General features: G+C 41.4%; 6 protein-coding genes across 13 annotated transcripts; 5 read left to right on the top strand and 1 right to left on the bottom strand.

Annotated features, from left to right (window-relative positions):
• Positions 1-8: 8 nt before the first annotated feature.
• Tbc1d22 (TBC1 domain family member 22) lies at positions 9-8,847 on the bottom strand. Of its 2 annotated transcripts, none has more exons than XM_968619.5 (4): positions 8,710-8,847; positions 1,579-1,736; positions 1,385-1,524; positions 9-1,337 (listed from the first exon to the last, which is right to left on the bottom strand). In XM_968619.5, exons 2-4 carry the CDS (start codon positions 1,650-1,652, stop codon positions 157-159), a joined length of 1,395 nt encoding a protein of 464 aa, XP_973712.1. In that variant the 5' UTR covers positions 1,653-1,736; positions 8,710-8,847; the 3' UTR covers positions 9-156. The 2 variants fall into 2 exon arrangements, with proteins under 2 accessions (XP_973712.1, XP_015835375.1); XM_015979889.2 differs by having other exon boundaries at positions 1,385-1,537.
• LOC662496 (tetratricopeptide repeat protein 39B) lies at positions 1,806-6,134 on the top strand. Of its 7 annotated transcripts, none has more exons than XM_015979864.2 (10): positions 1,806-1,947; positions 3,204-3,277; positions 3,926-3,960; positions 4,010-4,117; positions 4,169-4,510; positions 4,561-4,726; positions 4,774-5,102; positions 5,149-5,310; positions 5,357-5,818; positions 5,864-6,134. In XM_015979864.2, exons 2-10 carry the CDS (start codon positions 3,227-3,229, stop codon positions 5,961-5,963), a joined length of 1,755 nt encoding a protein of 584 aa, XP_015835350.1. In that variant the 5' UTR covers positions 1,806-1,947; positions 3,204-3,226; the 3' UTR covers positions 5,964-6,134. The 7 variants fall into 7 exon arrangements, with proteins under 7 accessions (XP_015835350.1, XP_015835359.1, XP_064215323.1 ...); XM_015979873.2 differs by having other exon boundaries at positions 1,841-1,972; XM_064359253.1 differs by lacking the exon at positions 1,806-1,947 and adding an exon at positions 2,220-2,243.
• Positions 8,730-9,868, top strand: LOC103314663 (uncharacterized protein). The gene has a single exon (XM_008201222.3). It carries the CDS (start codon positions 8,868-8,870, stop codon positions 9,354-9,356), a length of 489 nt encoding a protein of 162 aa, XP_008199444.1. The 5' UTR covers positions 8,730-8,867; the 3' UTR covers positions 9,357-9,868.
• A 2,197-nt stretch (positions 9,869-12,065) lies between these two features.
• On the top strand, positions 12,066-14,664 carry LOC662426 (uncharacterized). The gene is made up of 4 exons (XM_008201221.3): positions 12,066-12,765; positions 13,390-13,614; positions 13,666-14,110; positions 14,159-14,664. The coding sequence occupies exons 1-4, from the start codon at positions 12,451-12,453 to the stop codon at positions 14,578-14,580; spliced, it is 1,407 nt and encodes a 468-aa protein (XP_008199443.1). The 5' UTR covers positions 12,066-12,450; the 3' UTR covers positions 14,581-14,664.
• Positions 14,665-15,413: 749 nt separating this feature from the next.
• IleRS (Isoleucyl-tRNA synthetase) lies at positions 15,414-19,384 on the top strand. The gene is made up of 4 exons (XM_968491.4): positions 15,414-15,662; positions 15,709-16,016; positions 16,063-16,808; positions 16,854-19,384. Exons 1-4 carry the CDS (start codon positions 15,532-15,534, stop codon positions 19,290-19,292), a joined length of 3,624 nt encoding a protein of 1,207 aa, XP_973584.1. The 5' UTR covers positions 15,414-15,531; the 3' UTR covers positions 19,293-19,384.
• A 443-nt stretch (positions 19,385-19,827) lies between these two features.
• lgs (legless) lies at positions 19,828-24,538 on the top strand. The gene is made up of 4 exons (XM_968458.5): positions 19,828-21,779; positions 21,836-22,064; positions 22,274-22,464; positions 22,733-24,538. Exons 1-4 carry the CDS (start codon positions 20,261-20,263, stop codon positions 24,127-24,129), a joined length of 3,336 nt encoding a protein of 1,111 aa, XP_973551.1. The 5' UTR covers positions 19,828-20,260; the 3' UTR covers positions 24,130-24,538.
• Positions 24,539-25,099: the final 561 nt, after the last annotated feature.

A 25,099-nucleotide genomic window follows, 5' to 3' on the forward strand; every position in this document is an offset into this window, starting at 1 on the left:
ACGGCAAGTGGTAATTTAATGGTTTTATTGAGTAACTGATTCAAATCACATATACAATATAAAAATATGTGTCAAGTCATGTATTTACAACAACAAATGTAAGAGTTTTGTTTCAAAACATTTATAAAAGAACATTCAGTTATTACAAGTATTTAATCAGCTATCACCAGTGTTACTTTGCAAATGGTTTGGAGCATCTGCGAACATAACTTTCAATTTGTATGCCTCTGCCACTAAAATACTAATTTGAGAACTTGTCCAAGACTGAGTAGGAAGATTTTGAAGTAGTAAGAGCAGTCCTTGAAAATCGTTTTGGCGCATTAGATCCTCTTTCCAGTAGAGGAGAAAAGAAGCACAAACGTAAAGTTGAAACGAGGCGAAGCAGTCGTTCTCTGCCAAGTATGTGTCCCACAACCTGATAGTGCACCTTAACGGAAGCTCTCTAGTGAGTAAATTGTTCAACCAACGAAAGGAGAATTGTAAATAACTAACGTTGTGTTGTTTGAGGTGGCGATGCAGCGTCTCGTCCACTCGCTTAATTAATTCTTCTAACCGATGCACCTTGCGCTGTATGCCAACTTGGGCGAAAACGTAATTATCTTGAATACCATCTAGAAACTTGGATAAGCACCAAAACGAGTCAGCCTCGATGATTCTGAGTTGTTCTTCGCTTAAAGTATCGACTTGAAACGTCTCAAAGGCTTGATTATCCAAAATAAACTCTTGAAGGAACACCACGTAAAAAGGAGTCACCAAATCGTTGATCCCTTGGACGTAACCTGAGGCAGGATGTCTGATCGACCAAATGAACAGAATTCTCTCAAACATGATTTGTACAGTTTTTTGTTGAAACAGGGGGATCGTCGGGTTCATTCTTGGCACATCAATGTTGATTTGGTGCTGAATATCACGATTAGTCTCATCATGCTCAGCGTAGTAATACTTGTCCACTAGATTCCAGTAGTCCTGTCTTTTCCGCTCCAGGACTCCGTTCCGCCGCTCGAGGTTTATGGGCAGATACCCCGACAGCAGCCTCCAGGTGATGGCGCGCACCTTGACGGGGATCCCCGACCAGCTCAGCTTGCACAGCTCCTGGAGACTGGGAGGATTGGCTAAGACACTCTCAAAGCGTTCCAGCTTAGATTCACTGTCCTCATCCTGCGGCGGGTGCAGGCAGCGCAGCTGCTGGGGCCTGCCCGGAATTCTGCTGTTCCTAACGTGGTCCACTTCGCCGGCTTCCGGCTTTTCATTCGAGTTTGGAGTATCTGTGCTGTTGCGGTGGCTGTTTAGTACGTTTAGAGCTGCGGATTGTGACACTTTCTTCGATATTTTCGCGTCTGGAATAGGTTTAGTCAGACCGTGCCACTTTTGTCCAACAACTCACTCTCTAGTCCGGATATTATACAAAAATCGTCGTCGTCCATGGCCCAGGCGTCGCTGACGGAGGCTTGGAAGTCTTGAAACGACGTGGAGCCTACCATTTTTGGTTTTGAGCTACTTTTCACATCTTTCTTGGGGCTTGGTCTACGGGAAATACCTACATGACAACGGTTTGATTTTTTTTCAGATTGATTTTACCGTCCAGGTACTGTTTTGCTGTTCTTCTTCCAGAATGAGGTTTTATCATGGTCCGGATTCCTGGACCCTTCCATTCTTACACGTTTTTCGCACTTTTCGGTGAGTTATCCATAATTTTCACTCTGACAAGGCCCCAACTTTGAGGTTATTTTACCCAACTGTCAACAAACATGGCAACGTCAAAATACATTACGTCACCAGTTTTAATTAAAGTTATTCTCTTGTATTTTAATTGGGATGATCCTAATTAGGCTTTATTACCGAAAAATACACGGATTACGGAATTATTTTCAAGACTTTTCGGTTCTGAAAAAAACACCCTAGGTTTTTGGCGCTTCACGTGTCATAACCACCATGTTGTGAAGACAGGTAGTTCCGCTTATTTACATCAATTGTATGTAATTAATTGAAGTGTTTCTCTTTGTTTTCGCTTTACAATTAACTGCTTACACTTAAGCTTTAGTTTAATGTAGTTTACGTTATCTTTGTAGCTGTAGATATGTGGCTTTATTTTATAAAATAAACTAATCTTGATTTGTTGTGATTGTTTCAATGTTTGATATTATTTATTAAACATGTCTGTTGCCAAATCAACGTTTCTATTTTGATCCAATTTGGAAAAATTCCATAAAAATGACGTTCGCACCCAGGGGTAAATCCGAAAGGTGAGGCCATTTGGAGGTGTTAGATTACGCTCGCAACGGCATGACGTCACACAGTTACCCAAAAGACCCACCATTAGATAATTAAATCGTCATTAACTTATTATAATTCATGTAATAATAAAAGCATTAGTTAATGTTGCAAGTCAGTTTTTATATGTATTTATTAGGGAAAAAGATAGTTTCAAGCCCAGTTGTAAACTAGCAATAAACCTCAAATTCGTGGGAACAAAATAGTTATTTAAAACCGGAAAACGAAACAATTGATTTTCCTAAGAGGAAAAGAACTGTTATTAAACCATTTTTGTTTATTCTAATGTTTGTCCACCAGTCAGTAAAATTCTGAAGGTATATATTAAAATACTATCAGGCTAATCGTGAGTCAAGTAAAACAAGTTTTTATAGACTCCGCATAATATATTATGCATGTACGTTGTTGAATGTTACTGTTCTAAAATTTATCAACATGTGAGTACGTTTTGTTAATTTTGTAGTAGAAAAAGTGGCTTTTAATACGGTATGCATTATTAATTAATTCCCACGTGCATTACTGCACTGCTTTTAATTAACTTGACTTAATCAGTGAATTAGATGAAGAGTAATCGAATTAGGATACGTCCTGCCTACATATTTTCTCAGGATAAATTCTCAACCGGCATTTACATAATGTATTGCCTTTTTATCAGTTGCGATAAAGACATATTGACTGATGCACCTACTCGAGTGAATTTATCCTTTTGTGTTTAGGCGAATAGGAGAGAGTGTTTATTATATCGAGGTTAGTCCCTACTTTCTTCAACTTTTACCAAAATCTTCGAAGCTTTAGCAGTGTATAAACGATCGCGTAACTAATAGGATTAGCGTAGGCAATCTAACTTTTAACATGATTAGTTAAGTTCAAACAAGTACACAATACCCCGTATTTTTCTTGTAGAAAATCACTGATAGATGTATCTATTTTAGTGACTCTTTGTTTACCAACAGTCATGGCTTCTTACTCCGACAGTGAAGATGTGGACGACCAAGACTGGGATGAGGTAAACACTCATTTCTTATCACCTATATTCGTATTTTTCCAAAAGCAAGGTCGCCTAATCGGATCATTGTTTCGTTTCGCTCGTTAAAACATCCGAAAGCGCGTCTGTCGGCGGAAATATGTGGTTTTATTATTTTCCAAAAAAGAAAACGCGGCGAATGTGAAAGTAACTTTTAAAAATCATATGTTAAATCAGCCGCGCGCTGGACTTTTACAATTCCACTATTTATCATAATAATAACAATAAATAGTTATTTATTGTTATTATAAAATGCATCGGCTAGTCGGAAACAAGTTTCAAAACTTGATTTGTTTACGGACAAGTCAAGTAATTTTCGTAATAATTAGTCCATTAATTAGACCTCGCGCTTAATTGTTATTTTACCAATTTTCTAAATTAAAAATTGCGAAAACTCGGAAATTTCCGTGCGAGTACACTTGAACCGCTGTTTACGTCAGTAATAATCAGCCGAAAAATCATTAATTTGGTTGCAGAAGCCGCAAAATATCCTTTCATGCGTCACCATTTATGTAAATTTATTTAAATGCGTTTTTTATGTATTGATGCCAAAATTCGGTTTTTACGCGGATTTCCCTACGTAGTTAGATTTTTTCACCCTGTGATGCATTTCACTTTCGCTGTTTGCAGTTCGAGGATGCGGTCAACGACATTGACTTTCCTGCGTAAGTGTTTGTATCATCGAGTAAATAAATATTAAAAGGATAATTTTAGACCCCAGGGTGACATGACTTTAGAACGTGCCGTTGATGAAAGTCAGAAGGCGATAAACTTTTTTTTTAACAACCAATTCCTGGAGGCTAAAAGCTTGATGGAGCCTTAGTGGGTCACTTGCGGCGGTTTTTTCTCTTTTTATTAAGTGATTTGTTTCAGTGCTGCTACCAGCATTTATCACTCGCTCGGACATTCGGTATTTCTTTTTCTTGAGGCTATTCTGACGTTCGAGCACAAGTCGATAGTTAATGCTTCGACGGCTTTGAAACACGCAATTCAGGTGTGCAACAAGCAACGGAAGAAGAACACGTTTGGGGAGTCCTTGGGGAAGATGGTGAAGCGAAACAATTTTGACCAATACTCGGAGGAGGAAGCGCATGCCGAGCTCTGCCACGCTGAGTGTCTTCTGCTCAAGTCGATGCTGACTTTTATGGAAGACGAAACGTTGAGCAGTTTTATTAAAGCCGGGATTAAAATCCGGTCATGCTATAATTCGTACAAGTAATAACAAGGAAACACAGGCGGGGGCAAAAAATCAATTTTGCTTTCAGGGACTGCCAACAGATTTTACTGAAGAGCCAGTGGGACAAAAGCCCGTCTAAAGTGCATTTCGAAAGTGGGGTCAAAATGGGTATTGGCACTTTTAATCTTATGATATCCCTCTTGCCATCGCGAGTGATCAAACTATTAGAATTTATTGGATTTTCCGGGAACAAAGTAATAAAAATTTACGACTCGATAGAAAATAATCGCTGTCATTCCAGCAATTAGGTCTGAACGACCTTGTCGAAGGCTACAAAACCGACGGTCTTCGCCAGATTTTGTGCCTGATGACACTCCTTGGGTACAATTTAATCGTCCTCTATGTCTTAAGTCACCAAGAAGGTGATCTTAAGTTAAGCCAGGAAATACTCGAAAAGCAATTGAAGAAGCACCCGCAAGGCGTTTGGTTTTTGTTTTTTAAAGGCCGACTAGAATTTATGAAAGGTGATCTTGACTCCAGTATAGACTGGTATAAGAAATCCTGGAAATCGCAGAATTTGTGGCCACAGTTCCATCATGTTTGTTTCTGGGAATTGTTGTGGGTTTATTGGTATGTCTCCACGCTATGCGCTCAAAAATCAAAGCTAAATTTCCAGCTTGAAAGGAAACTGGAAAGAAGCTCTCTCTTACTGCACCTCTCTGCTCGAAGGCAGCCGCTGGTCTAGGACCATTTACAGCTATCAGAAAGCCGCACTTATGTGCATGATGAGGGAGGAGCTTTCGTCAACAGACATTGTTGTGATAGACAATTTAATGAAGTAGTTAATTTAGTGAAATGTCGCTTTTCCTAATGACTTTTTCCAGGGATGTTCCTAAATATAAGCAAAGAATTGCCGGGAAATCTTTGCCGTTAGAAAAATTTGCCGTAAAAAAGTCGGAACGATACTTTGAACAGGGTCACAATCTAATCTTGCCAGTAATAGAATTAATGTACGTTTGGAACCTGTTCAAAGCGATGAAGAACTTCAACGTTGCGAACAACATATTCAAGATAATCGACAAAGCCCTTAAAGATTTGAATTCAAAGACACAGGCTTCGAAATACGATACGGACAATAGGGCGCTTATTTTGCTGCTCCAAGGGGCGTGCTTGCGCCAAATGAAGAGCCCTTTGCAGGCTTTGAACTGTCTGGAAACTGTCATTTCGTTGCAGAAGGACATTGTGGAAGATCATTATTTGGTCCCGTATGCCATAGTCGAACTGGCTCTTATTGAATGGGACGGGGGCAACAAAGAGAAGGCGATCCTGGCCCTCGAGGATGCAAAGTAGGTCACTTTAGTGTTGTGCTGCGGAATCTAAACTTGTTCCAGGAAAAACTACTCGGGCTATTCATTGGAGTCGCGGCTGCACTTCCGGATCCACACCGCTCTAACTGAATACAAGGCGGAAATGAAAAATTCGAAACACTAAATTTTAACCCAATAACCTTTGAATGACAGTTGTGTTCCTGAGTTAGCACCCATAACAACATACCATTTTGTATAGTCCTAGCACTGTGTATACCATATTTATAAAAAAGGCTGTGTTGTTATACTACTGTGTTGTTTATTTCTAAATAAATTTGCATTTAATTTGTTGATACTTATGGCCTTGTTAATTAAAATCGCATGTCGGAATGCATAATCAGGATTTCCCATTAAGACGAAAATTGTGGGAAGCTGAACTGTCGCCTATTGTCAATTATCCTTCAGTGGCACCGATTCGGCCTTAAAATCACCACCATGACAAAGAAAGTGTCGTTTATGCGAAATTGATTATTCCTCGTCATTTGATTATTCCAGAAATCCACCTTTGAGACTGGTGGGATTCGAGCACCTTGAAGAAACGAGCGATGAGTCATGTTATACGGTTTTGGCACAGTTTAAAACAACGAGTTTGTATGCAAACATTGATACACAAATGTTATTGTTTGACAAAACCGCCAAAAGGCAACCATTGTGTGTTTGCCCAGCAATTACCAAACGGTTTTACCCAATTCTTACTAAATTACAAGTACGGTGAAAGTGTCAATTAGAACACTACTCACTAATTAAATTCATTACATTGCCGTTGATTGAGGAAAACTAATTATTACAATTATTTGCTGCGTCAGATATTCGCCAATATCCTATATGCAAACTAGTCAATTTACCCAAACGTCTCAGAAACCATGTAGTGTAATAAAAAGAATTACGTGTCAATGAAATATTTTTACTCGGGATTAAGATGATTACAAGGTGACTCAAACCAACCTTGACTAAATCATCTCGTACCTTCATCATTAAATGAATAATTACGACATCCTTGCGGATATTTAGCAATGCCCTTTAAAGAACGATAATTGTACGGCATTTGAAACGTGTAATTTGGAGCCGGGAAGTGCGACCCTGGCCAAAAAATCATTTACTAGCTAATAGAGCACTTTAATTAGAAAAAAAATTGTGATTATTTCCCATATGTTATCAAAAAAACTAATCAATTAAGAAACAACAATTATATAACTTTTTGTCATAAAACATTAAAACAATAGCAATCAATTGAGTATTGTGTTTAGTTTTATAGACATGCACTTCACATAAAAAATAGAAACGGACAATTAAAATTATCAAAGCCGTTTTCTGACGTTAGGTTTTCTGCAATTATTAAATGAGCTTGAACTCAAAATTTGGTTAAAACGGCCGAAAATATCACCTGATTAAATTAGGTACCTTATTTTGAGCTGATAACCACTTATTTTGCTGGGGTTATTACAATGTTTCACTAGATTAGTAGTTCGTTTTACAATGAGAAACAAATTTCTAGCAAGACCCCAAAAAACGAATAATCTGTTACTTTAGTTAGAAAATCACCTTTCACGCGAAATTTTACTCAAATAGCTAGACTACAGGTTTTTCAGCAAAACAATGCTTCATTTATTGGAAAGGAAGCTCCCAAATTTCATTATGTAATACTTTTAGTCAGTTATATTGCTTTTAACCAGTGCTTTGTGAAATGGAAATTACGTGAAAAACTGACCAAATTAGATTAAAACTGACATTCCTTCCACCTAGAGCGATTTAGATCATTTTTTGACCCAGAAAACTCGCTTTTTTTCGCGAAATTTTTTATTAAAACGTTATAAACTCATATAATTATGTCAAGAATTACATTATTTTGAGAAACAATTTTTGTAAATAAGTTATCCTAAAATAGGAGAAGAAGCACGTAAATAATCATTTTTCCCTCTTTCGAACGCTTAAGCACATTTTTAAGCTAAAAACTTACTTGTCTTACGTAATTTTGCTTAAACAGATCGAGAAATTATCAACGCGAGTCAAAAATTACGTTACTTTTGCTTTTTTCGAGCACTTTAAAATACGATTTTCAGTCAAAAACTGCAGCTTTTTGTACAAATAATTCGGCAGAACATACGACGAAAATTATGACCTCCTTTTGTTTCTCTTCCAGTCTTTTTTACACGTTTTTCCTCGCGTTTTTCGCAAAAAAATCATTTATTTAAAGTTAAATAAAGCTAAATTCAGTAATAATATCATAGTAAGCTTCCACCACTGCAAAGAGATAAACAACACAGAAAAACCGGAACCACTTTCAGTTTATTTTTGATAGATTGATATGTTGATAATAACATCAAACTAAATATTTTATTGTTATCTTGTAGGAATTCCTGTGCCACAACCGACTTTTAGCTTAATCTTGGGTTGAAAATAATAGGAAACTCTCAGTTTCAGGGATATTATCCATAATTAAGAGTAATTACTAAACAATTATAATTTTGTTATGCATGTTTCTTGCAGACATTGTAATAAATACCACAGTTGTAGTTGTTTTAATTGTTGTTTTTGTACCTAATAATTGTTGGACATAAGTTTCCTGTATATGTATCACAAATAAACAGACTCGCAGTCATGGAGTATAAAAATAGCAGTATTTCATTGCCAAAAGACTGGTGATGTCTATTTAAAGTTTAAAAGCCTGATTGGTTTGGTGGTTTTTGGGCATTGAAGGCGCTGGTTTGTGCAGGCAAGACGTATCGGTCGGTGGGCGTCGTTGGTTGTATGTTTGGAGGTTGTCGTTGCAGCATGAAGAGCTGTGGTAATCGACAATCGTGGATGTCAAAGCTGTTGTTGAAGGCGGTTGTCGGTCGGCGCGGTCGCGGGAGCGGGGCTTGCTCACTTACCTTACCACTTCCAGTATCACATTCTAGTTACCAACCATCGTACCATCGAGCTGATTGGCGACCGTGTGGTGCACCTGTAGAGTCGACGTCGACTGTGCGCGATGTTCGGATGTTGTTGCGCTCTTATCAGTGATTAAATTGTGGCAATCGATCGCGTGATGTCTTCCGAGGTGAAAAACCACCACCCCAAGGCGCGCCTCTGCCACATCAAGAAGTGGGACCACTTCGACGGCTACGGCTTCAACCTGCACGCGGAAAAGGGCAAGCCCGGCCAGTACATCGGCAAGGTGGACGACAACTCGCCCGCTGAAGCGGCCGGCTTGCGGCAAGGCGACCGCATCCTGGAGGTCAACGGCGAGCCCATCGCCAACAAGACGCACAAGCAGGTCGTCGAGCTGATCAAGACGCTCGCCTCCGAGACCAAGCTGCTCGTGGTGGACCCGCACGACGACGGCATCATCCCCACGGAGCCGGACAAAGAGAAGCTCAACGACCAAGTCAGCAAGAAGGAGCACGAGAACGGGACGCTCAACCTGAGCATGACGGCCGCCGAGCTGCGGGCCAAGCTCGCCTCCAAGAAGAAGTTCGACCCCAAGAAGGAGTCCATGGACTTCAAGCAGAAGTTCGACATCGTGCAGAAACTCTAGTGACGAGTGGACGGTTTGCAGCCAGTGCTATTAGGGACACTGAGTGACCTTGGGAAAATAACGCTCAAAATTCTCCTATTGAGTATATACAGGTGTTACATAAATAATAATAGTGACATTAAATGATGCGGAACTGGACACGCAATCAACGAAGCACCTCTCGGTTTTCCCCTTATCTATGCATCGATTCAGTTTGGAAACAACCATTATCGTGATTCTATTATTAATTTTATCGGTTCGCATGAAGTGACACCAAATGCATTAATTCGTCTTTGACTGGAAACCCGTCAATGCCAAATATGCTACGATAACACAAATTACGTTCCAACAATTGATTTCAGGATATAATCAACTAAAACAATACCCGTGAGAACAATTAGTTTAGTTCAATTTTAGGAATATCTTTTACTTTTAGTTACTATGAGATTACGACTTATTAGTTATGTTTTTACCCAGAAATTTTGTAAAATATGTTATATAATCTGTATAAAATAAACTTATATAAGACCAAACATCTTTCTTTCATTATCCTTATGTCTGGGAGATGAACACAACATGCCTTCTTTCTATTTGGGTGAAGGTTGCCCACCATAGCGGAACTCAAATCTTGTGACGACGTTTCTTATGACTCGGCACGTTTCACTTCTCGACCACCACTACCATCACACACCAGCAATGGCATTAAAATAAAAAAAAATCTAAAGCATTTTTCATGGTTCATATTGAATTAATTCAAATTTATCGAACTGGGTTCCAAAATCAATTATTTCGCGAAAAATAAGACGAATTTAGCCCGAGATGCGATTGCGTTTTTCAAGAATTTATGCACGTTGTTGATTTAAAAACACAATTACTTCGAAAAGTTATCGAAATGTTCGCCGAATATGTCGAAGATTATGTTTTTCTGGTCAATTTGCCTGCTTAATTACATTTTTGAGCTAAAAATTTTTTTAAACACGAACGTGAAATCACAAAATGGCGCTTAGAACAAGAAAATACGGAGTGTTTTTATGGACACATCTTTAAAACGGCTAGCCGATTTAGGTCCGTTTTTGACGTGATATGATTATGATTGTCTTCCATTTTTTGGCCCCCGAAATGTTCATAACAGAAAAAAAACAATAACTTGCTCTAAATTTTTATATTGAAATAATGCTCGCAGCAGAAACTTGATTGAACCATAAGCTTCATTTCATCTCGATTATGTAGGGGTCTATCTTCTAGAATAAAAAGATTCTTGCATCTTGAAACTTTCACACAGAAAACTGCAATTTTCTCAGTTTTGCTCATCAAAACTAAAGCTTCCGCATATACGTTTGACTCAACATTCATTGTGGAATTTTTTGCAAAAAAAATAAATTTCTAACTTTATCAAGAACGAAGATATGAGGACGTGACTACACAATTTGCCCATTTTAGATTAAAAAAAATTAAAAACTCATTTTTAAGACAATACCAAATCAAAAAAAACGACCAATTTATTTAACCAGTTTTCAATTGTTCCAACATACTTGAATTAAAAGTACTAAAATTAATTGCTTTCTTATCGTTATTTTTACAAGAGTGCTATTTTGGTTTCCTTCCATTTAATTGAGCCTCCAGGAGTCCGCGGCCCCCAGTTTAAGAATCACTGACGTCTGGTTTCCTATAAAACAATCGCGTAACAATTTTTCTAAATTTTAAAACCTAACAATGCATCTTCCTTTACAATCTATCATTGCAATCACTGCGTGTGAAGAAATCATGCAAGCAGACAATGCACTTCCTGATACGTCCCAGCAATTAAGCAGCTCTAAGTGCAAATAGGGCTCACCTACGCCGGCCCGATTTTTCCCTGACTAATTGTCGCGGAATGTCAACAATAGTAATTTGATTGATTAAACGCGTCGATATTCCGGGAATGCCACTAATGAAGTGGAACTACAAAAAGCACGCATTGCTATTCCACTGATTCAAAAATTTTTTAGAAAACACTGAGTTGAGTCATCGCAAGCTAATTATGTGAGAAAGATTCCAGCAAATAAATAATAAGAAGAGCGATGAATATTACACAAGGGAACAAAAGTGTAACTTAACTGTTACAACAATGGACTCTTTCAAAATTTATTGAAAAATTCTATTTTAATTAACTGCACTCCAGTCTTTGATTACACGACGCGGTAAGCAGATGGAGGATAGCAATAAAGCTTGTCCCGTTACGAACTTCGCATTTTGCCAATGGTAAACGATTTTATCTTATTCTTGAGCTAATATTTTGCTAAGTTCAGGCGGATGCATGAAAATCAAGTCAAAAATGCTTCACTTGTAAACAACAACCGAAGAAAACCGTTAGTTACTTGAAAAAATATTTTTATCAGGCTATAATTACCCGTGCACTCGACTTTAAACTCTTCTATTTTTACGATTGAGAAAAATAGAAATGCCACACTGTGGATAAATATGGTTTTCGAAAATGACTTTGTCTTTGTATTTGTCTTTTTTGTGATATGACACAATAATTTCCCTAATTGTTGCAAAAATATCGCTTGACCCTCGAACAGCTATAATTTCGCTATCGGACATGTTTATAGACTTTGATATTTTCTGAGTTAAAATTTATACCCACGTTTATTCAAGGTAAGTCGATCAAAAATAACGCAGACATATTGGAAAATTGCGATTTTTGAAAAGTTATTTATCTGAGCAGTTAACATATTGGTGTTAACCGCGTAACCATCAGATCTCTAACGTTTCTGTGTCACTTGTGTGAGGTGTTAGCCGGTGGCAGTAAAATCACAAGATAACCCTCCACTGAATTACATTTATTTAGGCTAATGTGCGGTCGAAGGACGCGGCAAACGACGAATCTGCTGGTTTTTTGTTTTGCAATGTTTGAAACAATAATGCGAATGTTTTGCGCCGCACAGGTGCAGGCATAAATCTGCATGGTAATTCTTCGGGCCGAAGAATGCGAAGATGCGTTAAAAATCAATTCGATAATAAACACTCGACGAAGGCAAACAGGTCGTGAAATAAGATAAACCTTGAGCATATTAACATAAGGTGAAAATAATGATGAAAGTTGTGAGCAAAGGTCTCAGTATTGCAGTCCAGCATGTTGAGTGACACAGACGTTGAAGACCACTATAGTCCGTCTGTGCGGCTGATCACTCTTGAGAGAAATGGCTCCAATTGCGGATTCCACCTAACCAGGAGCAAATGGGACCCCTATCCGTGGGTCAACTCTGTCGAGGATGGCACAGCTGCCGACTCCGCGGGCGTCAAGCCCGGGGACTGCCTGCTGGAAGTCAACGGCGAGGATGTCGTGGGCCAGAGGATCAGTGAAGTGGCCGAAATAGTGAAATCAAAGCCCAATCAAGTTTCACTTTTGTTGTGGAATGCCGGTGTCGATCCTCAGTGTACGCCCGAGGTAAAACAAACATCTCACTTTTTATCAATTCTTCGCAGACCCGTCCGACTTTCTTTCGGTCTCTGCGGTTTTACCCGCAATTAGAAATTTTTGCATGCACTTTGCGTCCCAATTTTAGTGACAGAATCCACCGTTCATTAGAATTCTAGCGAGGGGCTTCTACGTGAAGCTAATTGTGTCAGCGCTCAGATCATTTCTATTTACATAATTATTTCATTGTTTCGCTATTACCAGCTAATAAAAATTCCATGTTAGTGCTAAACATTCTCACATTTAAACACATCCGTTACTTATCTTATCAAGTATCCTCCCCGTCAAACGATATATTGAATCAGCTTACCGCATATCGTGAAAATAATAGTTCTCTTGTGAGTTCGCTCCATACTTTGAAATTTCCAGTTACTTGGCAATTTTTGGGACATGACAAAAAAACTTGCAGTACCTAACTGCAGTTACAGTAGAACTCAAATAACTAATTTTGAAATTGCTTTTTAAAAATCGGGTATTTCCTTAACATTTATTAGTTGAATTTGGTTTTTCCATTGCGGAGTCGTCAAGAAATTTTTGTTAATTTTGTTTGGCGAAAAATTCGGCGTGTAATTTTGAGCTCAAATCCAAATTTAGGCAGTTTGCTGCGGACCCATGCCAACGAACCTCCAGCGCTTGTCTGCATGCATGTCTACGATTCTTGCGTTTTTGGAGTGTCCAGTCTGCCTAGACACAATCCCTCCACCCACCTACCAGTGCGAAAACGGCCACCTGATTTGCATACGCTGTAGGGCGAAGTCCGAGAGGTGCCCCATCTGTCGCTTAAGATTCAGCAGAGGTAGATCATTACTAGCAGACCAGGTGCGTTATGACTTATGACCTCACCCAGGCTTTTATATTCAACTGAGTTAGGTCTACAATGCGTTGGTTGACGCCTTCAACCTGCGGGAAGAACCAGACGACAGTCGGACCGCGAAAATGCATCAGATTTTCAAAATGAAAACCAAGAAAAACGTGCCTGATATCAAAGTGACCCCGTCCCACACAACGAAATTTTTGGCCCGACTTGTCGGAAAAGCGAGCTCGGTTGATAATCTGTCCGGAAGCGCAAATGATAGTGACTTTAATCTGAGGACAAAGTCGCTCTCAAACCAGGAAATTTTCGACGCGGGGAGTCCTTTGGTGTCACGGACGAACTCCGTGAACAGGATGAGCCGAAATGAGAAAAACCAAAATTATCTCAACCCAAATTTTCGCTCAGTGTCGTGTCACGGCTCCTTTGAGTCGTTGCACAACGCCGGTGAAGACATCGCTTTTTATTGCCCATTCGCGCCGGGATGTACGTCCCTAATTAAAGGTTCGCATTTTCGTAATAATAAGCAGTTAGCTAAGTTTATGTCCACAGGAAAAAAAGTAATCGAGCACTTCCAGTTAAGCCACGACGGACCGTTAGTACACTATTTCAAATCGCAAATAACAATCGAGTTTAGCAAAATTTTGGAAGAGCAAGACTTGTGTTACGTTATCCAACTTCAGCAAAACACGTTTTTCCTCAAAATTGAGAACAGTTCCGAAAATGTACTTCTCTGGACTTGGGTTCTAGAAAACGGAAATGTTGCAAAAGAATTCGACATGCACGTCAAGGTGTTAATTGGGGAAACACACGACGTTATAATAAGTGTTAGAAATAACGTGTTTTCACTCAACTGCACTTCATACCAAGAGATAAAGGGGCTAAAAAAAGGTTTACTTGTTAATACTCGGGCCATAAATGGCGCGATAAATGATGTTATTTTTGATATAGCGATTTTAAAAAGTGACGTATGAGCTGTGATATTGTTTCTAATTTATAAATATTTATTTGGAGATATTGTTTGTTTGAATTCGTTAATAATAAAACGGTTTTTTCGACGCTGTTTTGCTTTTCTCTCCTTAAAACGCTCAATATTCCATCTATTAATCGAGATATGAACACTAGATCAGTAGACCAAATAACGGAGTTATGGTCTATTACAGTTACACCTATCATTTAGAAAAAATACGACGCTTGCTCATGGAAGGGACATGGGCGGATTTTTATATGCACCAGTTTTTATAACATGGGATTAGATGGGTGGAACAAAATTCGTTTCATGGGACATTCACGTAACAGCCACGTATTTCACAACCATTTACATATCACGCAGCTAATATTTATTGAATAATCTGCGTTAAAATATAAAAGTTATAATTAGAAAGGATCGGAATATTTAAAAGGCTCAAATTAGAGTGTGCGTTCTTTTGTAAAACCCCGCATTTTCAAGTTTATTCAAACGAATGAAGATAATAAACAAAGTAAAAGTTTATTTTATGTAAATTCTATTCCACTACATATTTATGCAAATCCAGGCCGAATTAATTAAATAACAAAATGTGAAATATGAACAAGCGGGACTGTACCACTTCGGGTGCGCACGTAACGCACTGTGAGTGGCACGAGACCATTCGAACAACTCGCCTCTTGCCTAGCTTACAATTTTTAATAATTGTTTTTAAACGAATCAATAAAATTTATTGAATTAATTTTTTGAAACATTCAAGTCAATGGCACAATAGCAAGTTTTGTTTTGTCACTTATTATTATAAAATTCCTGAAATATTTAAAATATTTCTCCTGGTGTTTTCGTTTTCCCCCAAGCCAGTTGGCAGTGAATTTCATCATCCGAAAAATTGAGGTTGTGTCGTTGCACGAGCATAATATGTGATATAATTTATTGAATTAGTGAAATAGCTCGCACCATGCCTATTCAAGAAATTCCCCGTGTGCCGGAAACCATAAATTTCCCATCCGAGGAAGAAAAAATCCTGAAATATTGGACGGAAATCGACGTGTTCCAAACATGCTTGAAACAGTCGAAGGGAAAGCCACGGTAACTTGGCATGGTTTCGAGTGAACGTGCCTTAGTTATTTTGTAGGTTTTCGTTCTATGACGGCCCGCCGTTTGCGACCGGGTTGCCCCATTATGGGCACATTCTGGCGGGGACCATCAAAGACGTGGTCACGCGTTATGCCCACCAGCAGGGCTTCCACGTGGAGAGGAGGTTCGGCTGGGACTGCCATGGGCTACCCGTGGAGTACGAGATTGACAAGACTTTTGATATTAAGGGCCCGGATGATGTAATGAAGATGGGCATTGACAAATACAACGCCGAGTGCCGCAAGATTGTCATGCGGTACGCCGACGAGTGGGAGAGGATCATTGGGCGCATTGGACGCTGGATTGGTAATCATTTGGACGAAAAGGCCAAACGTTTGATTGATAATTCCAGATTTTAAAAACGACTACAAGACGCTTTACCCGACTTTCATGGAGTCGGTTTGGTGGGTTTTCAAGCAATTGTACTTAAAGGGATTAGTTTATCAGGGCAATAAAGTAATGCCGTACTCGACGACGTGTAATACCCCCTTATCGAACTTCGAGTCGGGTCAGAATTACAAGGATGTTGTTGATCCCGCCGTCACCGTGAGCCTCCCGATCATCGGTCATAAGGACAATGCTGCGCTTTTAGTTTGGACAACGACTCCTTGGACCCTCCCTAGTAACCTAGCGGCGTGCGTAAACCCATCGCTTGAATACGTACTGTTTGAACAAATCAGCACCACCAAGCGCTACATCATGCTAGAGACTCGCATTGAAACAATTTTCCCAGCTGGGGATTATAAAATAATCCGGAAATTCCCCGGAAGCGAATTGAAGGGGCTGCGCTACGAACCAATTTTCCCCTACTTCGCCCACTTGAAAGACAAAGCTTTCCGGGTCTTGACAGACGACTACGTCACGTCTGAGTCGGGTACGGGTGTCGTGCACCAGGCACCGTACTTCGGGGAAGACGATTTCCGCGTCTGTCTCAACGCTGGGGTTATAACCAAGGACCAGGAACCCATCTGTCCCGTTGACGCCAGCGGCCGGTTCGTCAAACCTGTGGTGGAGTTCGAAGGGCTTTATGTCAAAGACGCCGACAAGAAAATCATCGCGGCTTTGAAAACCAACGGCCGGCTCGTGCACCAAACTCAAGTAATGTCCAAAGCGTTTGGAAGCACTAGCTAATTGTTGTTTCAGATCAAGCACAGTTACCCCTTCTGTTGGCGTTCCGACACCCCCTTGATCTACAAAGCGGTGCCGTCGTGGTTCGTCCGCGTGGAACACATGACCGAGGAGCTGCAAAAGGCCTGTGCGGACACCTACTGGGTGCCCGATTTCGTCAAAGACAAGCGTTTCGGTAACTGGCTGCGCGACGCCCGGGACTGGGCTATCAGTCGCAACCGGTATTTCGGCACCCCGATACCGATCTGGGCGTCGCCAAGCGGCAATGAGTTCGTCTGCGTTGGCAGTATCGCCGAACTCGAGCAACTAACGGGTCAGAAAATCACCGATTTGCATCGGGAAAGCATCGATCATCTTGAAATTCCCTCGAAAATTCCTGGAAATCCCCCGTTGAGACGCGTTCCTGAAGTTTTTGATTGTTGGTTCGAGTCGGGCTCTATGCCCTACGCCCAGAAACACTACCCGTTTGAGTTTAGTAAAGAGTTTGATGACTATTTCCCGGCGGATTTTATCGCCGAAGGGATCGACCAGACCAGGGGCTGGTTTTATACGCTTTTAGTCATCTCGACGGCTTTGTTCGGGAAAGCGCCGTACAAGAATTTGATCGCGAACGGGCTTGTGTTGGCCAGCGATGGGCAAAAGATGTCGAAGCGGAAAAAGAATTATCCGGACCCGTTGGAAATCGTTTCGAAGTATGGGGCGGACGCTTTGAGGCTTTATTTGATTAACTCGCCAGTGGTGCGTGCCGAAAACTTGCGGTTTAAGGAGGAAGGGGTTAGGGATATTCTTAAAGATGTGTTCCTGCCGTGGTACAATGCGTTCCGTTTCTTGTTACAAAATATTGAGAGTTTTGTACAAGACAACAATCAAGCGTTCTACTACACTGAAAATAGTGTCGCGCCTGAGAATATCATGGACAAGTGGATTCTTTCGTTCACTCAGTCGCTCCTAGAGTACGTCCGGAAGGAGATGCAACTTTACCACTTGTACAACGTTATTCCCAGGCTGACCAAGTTTATTGACTACTTAACCAATTGGTACGTGCGGATGAACCGGAAACGTCTCAAGGGTGAGGGCGGGTTCGACGATTGTAAAACAGCCCTACTGACGCTGTTCGAGGTTCTCCTAAACATTGTGAAAATGATGGCACCGTTCTCACCCTTCTTGGCCGAGACCATGTACCAATATTTGAAGAAGTTGATGAAGACTTCGGCCGATAGTGTTCACTATTTGATGTTACCGCAGCCGAATCATGCGTTGATCAACAAAGATATTGAGCGAGCCGTTGCCAGAATGCAAAGTGTGATAGAATTGGGGCGAGTCTTGCGCGACCGAAAAACAATACCGATCAAGTACCCGTTGCCGGAAGTTATAATTGTCCATCAGGACCCTCAGTACATTTCTGATATCCTCTCGTTGAAGGAATACATCCATCTCGAGTTAAACGTGCGTGCAATCAACACAACGACTGATAAAAGCAAATACGGGATAACGCTGAGGGCGGAGCCCGATTATAAAGTCCTAGGGCAGCGGCTTAAGCAAGAACTGAAGGCTGTGACTGCAGCAATACAGGCGCTGACCGATGTTGAGATAAATGAAATGGTTAAAGCCGGGTTCCGGGTCGTGGCGGGCCAACGTATCGAAATTTCCGAAGTTAGGCTCATCTTCAAAGCTGAGAGTATTAATACAAGTCAGTATGAAGTCAACAGCGACAACGACGTTTTGATTCTCTTGGACATAACGCCGGACAGTTCAATGCAAGATGAAGGCACGGCGAGGGAGATAATAAATCGTATCCAAAAGTTGCGCAAGAAGGCACATCTGGTGCCAACAGACCAAGTTTCAGTATTTTACAAAACGACTGGTGAACTAGATCGCGTCGCTAAATCCTATTGCGATTTCGTAGAGAATACAATCAAAGCAACGTTCAAGCCAATCGAGCAGCAGCAAAATTCCGACTTGGTGATAATTGAGGAAGTGCAACAACTGAAAAACTGTAATCTACAACTGGTCCTGACCCGGTTTTCCGATATTGTAATCCCGGCTAGTAAATGGGTTAATATCCAGCTTGTAGGCCTCGAGTCCAGATACTGTAACCAATCTCCTAAAGCTTTAGCTTTGCTTGAAGTGGCTAATAAGCCGGTCAGTTTAGATAATTTGCATTCGTCGGTTTTCCGACTCTTTGGCGTGGAACATTACAATCTAGTGAAAAGCAACGGCAAGGAAGTAACCCAAGAGGAATTACCTAACTTGTCGGGACAAACAATTTTTGTAATTCCGACAAATAAAGATGTTAAATTGCCCGAAATGAGCAGAGTACCTTTCTGCAAAGTTTTTAATTTTGTTGCACAAAATACCAGTGGCACGTTGATCTTGGAAAACCCCGCAGGGAACGAAACTTTAAATGAAAAAGACTTCAAGGAAATCATAAACCAGTGGATTAAATTGGCTTAAGGAGAGTTTAGTTTCTTTTTGAATATTGTTAAGTTTTTGGGTGTTTATATTGTATTTTTCCGTTCCGAAGTCAATAAAAAATTGTTTGATAATGTACTTTGTTTTATTGGTATTAATTAACAAATTAAACTGAAAGTGTGCTGGTCTCACGTATGTTTCCGTATGTGGAGAGAATTGTTTACTATTTTTGCGTCTATTAATGACGGGTTTTAAAATAAATAAACAGTGAAGTAAAAATAGCTACGTTAAAACCTCACAAGAAGTAAAACGTAACTGTAATGTTTAAAGACAATTTTCGGCAAATGGAAATATTTGCTTTAATAATAATTATCATTTGAAGTTCAAGATTAGAGGTTTTTATTGTAACAATTATAGTGCTCAGTTAATATTTTTTTATAAACTTTCTAATTGTGTTTATTTTATCGTTTATTTATGGTTTTGGATGTTTGATTTGATGAAATCGGGATTATAGTGGTTCTGATAAATTTGAAAATGGTGCTTGTTGCTAGTGATATTTGACGTTTAAAATTTAGTGAAAAATGTCAATGTTGGTAGCAACGCGTGTGGACAGTTTGGCATTTTGTGATGTGAGATTTTTGTTAAAAGTTTTTATTATGGTCTAAATGTTGAAATTCTAACAATCATACATGTCATTAGAAATATACGGTAGCAGAAGATTAAAATCTTCCATTTTCAGTGTTTGTGCAATGGTAAGAAAGACGAGAACACCTTGTATGCGTCTCTTCAAATTTGGTTAAGAGATGAAAATAAAAAATGATGGAATGCAAATAAAAACATTAGAACATATGTGATATGAAAGATAATTTAGTGGTATTCCAATAAACGGAATGGTTGAAAATAAATGTTAGTGGTCGAATAAAGGACTTTGCGCGGTTTTGGACATGATACAAGTGCAGTGTTAGTGTGTGTACAGCATGAAAGGAAGGGGTATGTGATAAAAATACGAAATGATCAAAGAAAAGCACGAGAAAGGGTCGGATAGCGTGAAGGAGGAGCCCGGCAGTTCCGATAAAGAAGCCTCGACGACGGATGTCCGCATAAAAAAGGAAGATGAAGCAGCAGGCAGCAACTGTGCTGTTAAGAAGGAACCCGGCCGTCCTGTCACCAAAAACGGCGGTATCATCGGCTCCACAAACACAGGCTCTCTACAGAACGCCTCTGAACGAAAAACCGAAGGTGAGGAGGCAACTTCAGTCGCAGACTCTGCAAATCTGACACTAAAAACTGAAGAGTGTATTGACAATGATCTGCCTGGAGATGCATTCTCGTTGGGGCTGTCCGGCCCACCTCCACATGCGACGCCCCCCGACGGAATCCAACCTCTCGCGAGCAACGTCATTAACAAACAACCGGGAAATATGGAAGTTCAGTACATGCAACAGCAGAGTCAGATTTTCGTGTTTTCGACCGTTCTAGCGAACACCGGTGCCGACGAGGTGTTGCAGGGCCGGTACGCATCGATCATTGCCTACCACTGTGCCCAACCGGGCACCAAAAAGTACCTGGAGAAGAACCCTCTCAAAGTGAACCAGTTCAACCGGCAGAACCACGCGCAATGGCTCAATGCAGCCATGATGAAGAACAAAGGCTGCACCCGCAGCCCTGGTCTAGGCCCCAAAACTCAGCCTTCCATCGATAATTTCCTCGGCCCCGACGGTCTAGATGAAATCGGCCTCGGCGACGGCGATCTTCCCTGGGATCAGAAGAACAACCATCATCTCGAAGGACTCGAAGGCGTCAGCAACGGCCTCCCTGACGTCGGCCCCGACATGGACGCTTGCAGTCCTTCCCTCTCAAACGTTCAGCCCTCGCTGCAGGGCGTTAAAGTGCCTGATGAGAACCTCACCCCCCAGCAACGGCAGCACCGCGAAGAACAACTAGCAACAATTCGAAAGATGCAGCAGATGCTCTTCCCCGAGAACCAAGCGATGGACGGGCAACCGCCCCCGGGAAACGCCAGTGCCATAGACATGCCCCACAACATGATGCCGACGGGCCCCGCCCAACACCCACCCAACGCCCAGCTGATGTCGAACCAATTAGAATGGCTGAAGATGCAGCAGCCCAAACCCGTGCCCATCGGCCCCGTAAGTTCCGGCGCCCCGCGGGGCGTGCCCACCTCCGGGCCCCGCCTACAGGGCCCGCCCCCACCTTACCACCAAACCCCGCGTTCGGCCAGCGTGCCGATTGCGCTGCAAAGCCCAAGCCCCGCCTCGCCCAATAACCCCACCTCTAATTTATCCCTTCCCTCGCCGAGGGCGTCTTCCGCCCTCAACTCTCCCGCCGACCCCAACCGCCAATTCGGCCTCGGCAGACATGTCAGCACCGGTCAAAGCCCCACGTCGCAGGACTCTCCCTCTGCCCTTAGACACAACCACAGCAATCCTGGCACGCCCGTTTCGTCACATCTGTCTCCCAGTGTAAATAGCAGTAACACCGAACCCACATCAACCCATCAGTCTTCAGGTTTGTTCGGTCATTATCCACAAATAAACAATATTCTTACATTTGCTATTCTTTAGTTGATGGAATGTTTGGGCGCACCCTCCAATCAATGGCACAACAAAAACAAATGAACACTTCGACGACTTCATGTTCTACAACCCCAACCACTGGGGCTAAGGAGCCTAATCTCATGCCTGTTCCATCTCCGCAACAAATACAATACCTCAACACGTTCGAAGGACAGGAACTAATCATACAAAAACAACCAAATACAAGTCTTAAAGAGAGAAATATTATATCTCCACCGTAAGAAATGCATTCATTATTTATTATTTCATTGAAATAAAAAGTAAACAAGCAAAAAAACTAATTGATAACAAAACAAATAGTTATTTCATCACTGCTATAATTGGTTTAGGCTAAATAAATTAGCTTAAACTGTTTTGATTTGTACACACTAAGCTGGAATACTGTTCTTCATTGAAATATTATTTATTTAAACGCTTGTTTTGCAGCATTCTGCCTACAACGCTTGATAGTGGATTCCCAGGCAATACAAATGATCTTCCTCACACTAGATTATCAGGACCTAATACTCCAACATCAATAGATGTAGGGCCTAGGTTTCCCCCAACACCCGGTGTATCGGCTGAAGGTTGCCGATTTCAAATACCAAGTCCACATACTCCTTCAACTTCGTCTACAGGTATGCAAATCAAAAAAACGAGGAAATGATGTAGAATCTTGTATTACAAAAGCTTTATTTACGTTCATGTAAGACTAATTATCACCTTTATGTTTTCTTAACGAGAGTCATTTAAAAAAATTACGTTTGCATAATAAATTGCTTAAAGTAATTGCAGTGTTTCCAATTTCTAGTTATTTTTGTTTTTATCAGTCGTAACGTTGAAAAATTGAACGAAAGTCACCCCAGTGACGAGTTAATTCGTTTTTTTTGCATCTTTTGTGTATAGGTGATAAATCTCAGCGACTGACTGGTCCGGGACCAACCTCTGCGCCCGGCCTGAGCCCGCAGACAGCCCCCGGTCCGACATCCGACCCATTGAAAGGCGACTTATTTCCTACTCCGAGTCCTCACATGATGGATGTTCCTCGTTTTCCGGGTCCGAACGCTTCTCCAGGTGCTAAAATGGGAGGAGGTTTCGTGAACGTCTCACCATCGGGCAAACCCAGTCCGTTGGAACTTCCGAATTATTGCGCCCGTGGTGACAATGTACCGCTAAATCCGAACTGCACGAGCACAATGACTGGCAATCCGAAAGTCTCGCATTTCGATCCGATCTCATCCCTGGCGCAGATGAGTCAACAGTTGACGAACAGCGTGGCGAGCTCGCTAAACGGCCAAGGCAATCAAGGGCCGGGAGGAATGATGAATTTCGGTTCACCCTCGATGCAGATGATGGACATGGGCGGGTGCCACAACATGCCCGACATGGACCAAGGCCCCATGATGGGCATGGCCATGCAGGGACCCCCGCACGGGTTCCATCCGAACTCGCCCATGGCCCCCATTCGCTCTCTCTCGCCAAAACTGCCAGGTGCCTTCCCCAACCATTTGCCTATGCCGAGGATGATGGGTCGACCACCGGGGCCCAATCCGTACAACGGAGCCAACGTACAAGTCAAACCTAACGCCCCCAACACCATTCAGTACCTCCCGGCGAAGCCCCAAGTGGGCAACGCGCCGGGACCCCGGGGGCCCCCTAGTCTCGATTTCCTGCAACGATTCGCGAACCCCCTTTGCAACATGGACTCAAAAATGCCAACGCAAAACCTACAGTACTTCCCCAACAACGGCCCCATGCAAGGCCCCGGTGGACCGATGCCGCCTCACATGGGCCATATGGACGGCCCCATGCAGCCCGACCCCATGATGGGCGGCCCGATGGGCAACGGCGCCGGGCCCATGATGGGTGGCAACATGGGCATGCCGAGCGGAATGCTTCCTATGATGAGAGGCCCCATGAGGCCACCCGGAATGATGCGGATGCCGCAGATGGGCTTCAACGGGCCGGCACCTGGAGCTCCCGAGATGTTCAACCCAGGCCCCCCCAACATGGGCAATCCGAATGCCCAGATGTTCGTCAGCGGACCGAAAGGCAGCCCCATGGGCATGGGGGCACCGGACGCCACCCAGCCGCTACCACCGTCGATGGGCCAGAACAACACTTTCAAAAATTCGCCGTTTGTGGGTCCGACCACCTCAGATCCGAACTACGCTCAGCAGTACCATAACTTCCAGCAGCAGTTGTACGCGACCGGGACAAGGAGCCAAATGGGGGGCCAAGCGATGGGGCCCGGACCTGGACCTCCACACACTCAACAGCCGCCATACTTTAATCCTAAATAGCAATTGTGGTGCTGAGTGTGTGTGTAACAGAGTATTTTGGTTTATTTTTGATATTACTAATGAGTAATCTGGCAATAATAACAATGTGAGGTTAATTTTGTACATTTTCGTGTGTACTCATCGAATTCAAGTGCAGTTAAGGGTTGGCATCCACTGTTCATGTACAAAGCTGCCTGCCCCCAAGGGCTCTATTCACCTGAATACTTACGCTATTCTGGATTTGTATATTTGCCATAAACTAGAAAGACTTTAGAGTAATCATTAAGTGTTGGACTTGCTTGGTCCTTTTTATGACAGAGATTTCACTATTGCTCATATAATTTGTTTCTATCCATCTGTTATTCATTTTATTGTACATTTTATGAGTAATCATGAATGAAATGATAACAATAAAATTCTATATTATATATTCTGTTTTTTTATTTCATCACTTTTTTATTTATTCATCAATAGTCAGGTCAACACCTCATATGTATACAAATTTAATAGATAGATAAAATAATACATGGGTTAGCACTGTTACCAGATGTAGGAACTAAAAGGATTAAAACCGGAATGGTTCCCGCTACCCCGTCAAACTGGATTCTCTTACAACCAAGGACTGCAACTCCAGCTTACAACAACACTGGAAAAAATCTAAAATGTCTAAATAAACCGACTCTCATTCAGGCCCTCTTACCTCACCAGTTATTATGTTATTAACGTAAGTAAAAAAAACATTTGCATTCTAAAACTTGTCAACTTTTTTATTTTGACCTAAACAGTACAGGTATTAGAAAAATGTGTTTAGTGGCAACGTTTTATGAATTCGTATGCGGATTTTTTTTTCAGTCTCATGAGGGGATTTATCATTTTCAAAGAGTATATCAGGTTAAATGGGTAAAAAATAAGTAAGTAAAATAATTATTGTTTCCCTAAAAACTTACTGTGGAATAAATAATTACACCAAAAAAACAAAGGGATATTTATT

The sequence above is a fragment of the Tribolium castaneum genome, chromosome 10 (genome assembly GCF_031307605.1).
Source record: "Tribolium castaneum strain GA2 chromosome 10, icTriCast1.1, whole genome shotgun sequence".
In the NCBI taxonomy this organism is placed as follows: Eukaryota; Metazoa; Arthropoda; class Insecta; order Coleoptera; family Tenebrionidae; genus Tribolium; species Tribolium castaneum.

What these genes read in the sequence shown, in the direction of transcription:
- Tbc1d22 (XM_968619.5), bottom strand. Translation starts at nt 1,652, where the DNA reads ATGGAAGGGTCCAGGAATCCGGACCATGATAAAACCTCATTCTGGAAG. An exon ending in AGCAAAACAGTACCTGGACG is followed by an intron (nt 1,525 to 1,578) that starts GTAAAATCAATC and finishes TATTTCCCGTAG; the next exon opens with ACCAAGCCCCAAGAAAGATG. An exon ending in TATAATATCCGGACTAGAGA is followed by an intron (nt 1,338 to 1,384) that starts GTGAGTTGTTGG and finishes AACCTATTCCAG; the next exon opens with ACGCGAAAATATCGAAGAAA.
- LOC662496 (XM_008201225.3), top strand. An exon ending in TCATGCTATAATTCGTACAA is followed by an intron (nt 4,511 to 4,560) that starts GTAATAACAAGG and finishes TTTTGCTTTCAG; the next exon opens with GGACTGCCAACAGATTTTAC. An exon ending in GTGATAGACAATTTAATGAA is followed by an intron (nt 5,311 to 5,356) that starts GTAGTTAATTTA and finishes GACTTTTTCCAG; the next exon opens with GGATGTTCCTAAATATAAGC.
- LOC103314663 (XM_008201222.3), top strand. Translation starts at nt 8,868, where the DNA reads ATGTCTTCCGAGGTGAAAAACCACCACCCCAAGGCGCGCCTCTGCCAC.
- LOC662426 (XM_008201221.3), top strand. Translation starts at nt 12,451, where the DNA reads ATGTTGAGTGACACAGACGTTGAAGACCACTATAGTCCGTCTGTGCGG. An exon ending in ATCCTCAGTGTACGCCCGAG is followed by an intron (nt 12,766 to 13,389) that starts GTAAAACAAACA and finishes ATCCAAATTTAG; the next exon opens with GCAGTTTGCTGCGGACCCAT. An exon ending in GATCATTACTAGCAGACCAG is followed by an intron (nt 13,615 to 13,665) that starts GTGCGTTATGAC and finishes CAACTGAGTTAG; the next exon opens with GTCTACAATGCGTTGGTTGA.
- IleRS (XM_968491.4), top strand. Translation starts at nt 15,532, where the DNA reads ATGCCTATTCAAGAAATTCCCCGTGTGCCGGAAACCATAAATTTCCCA. An exon ending in CAGTCGAAGGGAAAGCCACG is followed by an intron (nt 15,663 to 15,708) that starts GTAACTTGGCAT and finishes GTTATTTTGTAG; the next exon opens with GTTTTCGTTCTATGACGGCC. An exon ending in GCGCATTGGACGCTGGATTG is followed by an intron (nt 16,017 to 16,062) that starts GTAATCATTTGG and finishes TGATAATTCCAG; the next exon opens with ATTTTAAAAACGACTACAAG.
- lgs (XM_968458.5), top strand. Translation starts at nt 20,261, where the DNA reads ATGATCAAAGAAAAGCACGAGAAAGGGTCGGATAGCGTGAAGGAGGAG. An exon ending in ATCAACCCATCAGTCTTCAG is followed by an intron (nt 21,780 to 21,835) that starts GTTTGTTCGGTC and finishes GCTATTCTTTAG; the next exon opens with TTGATGGAATGTTTGGGCGC. An exon ending in AGAAATATTATATCTCCACC is followed by an intron (nt 22,065 to 22,273) that starts GTAAGAAATGCA and finishes CTTGTTTTGCAG; the next exon opens with CATTCTGCCTACAACGCTTG.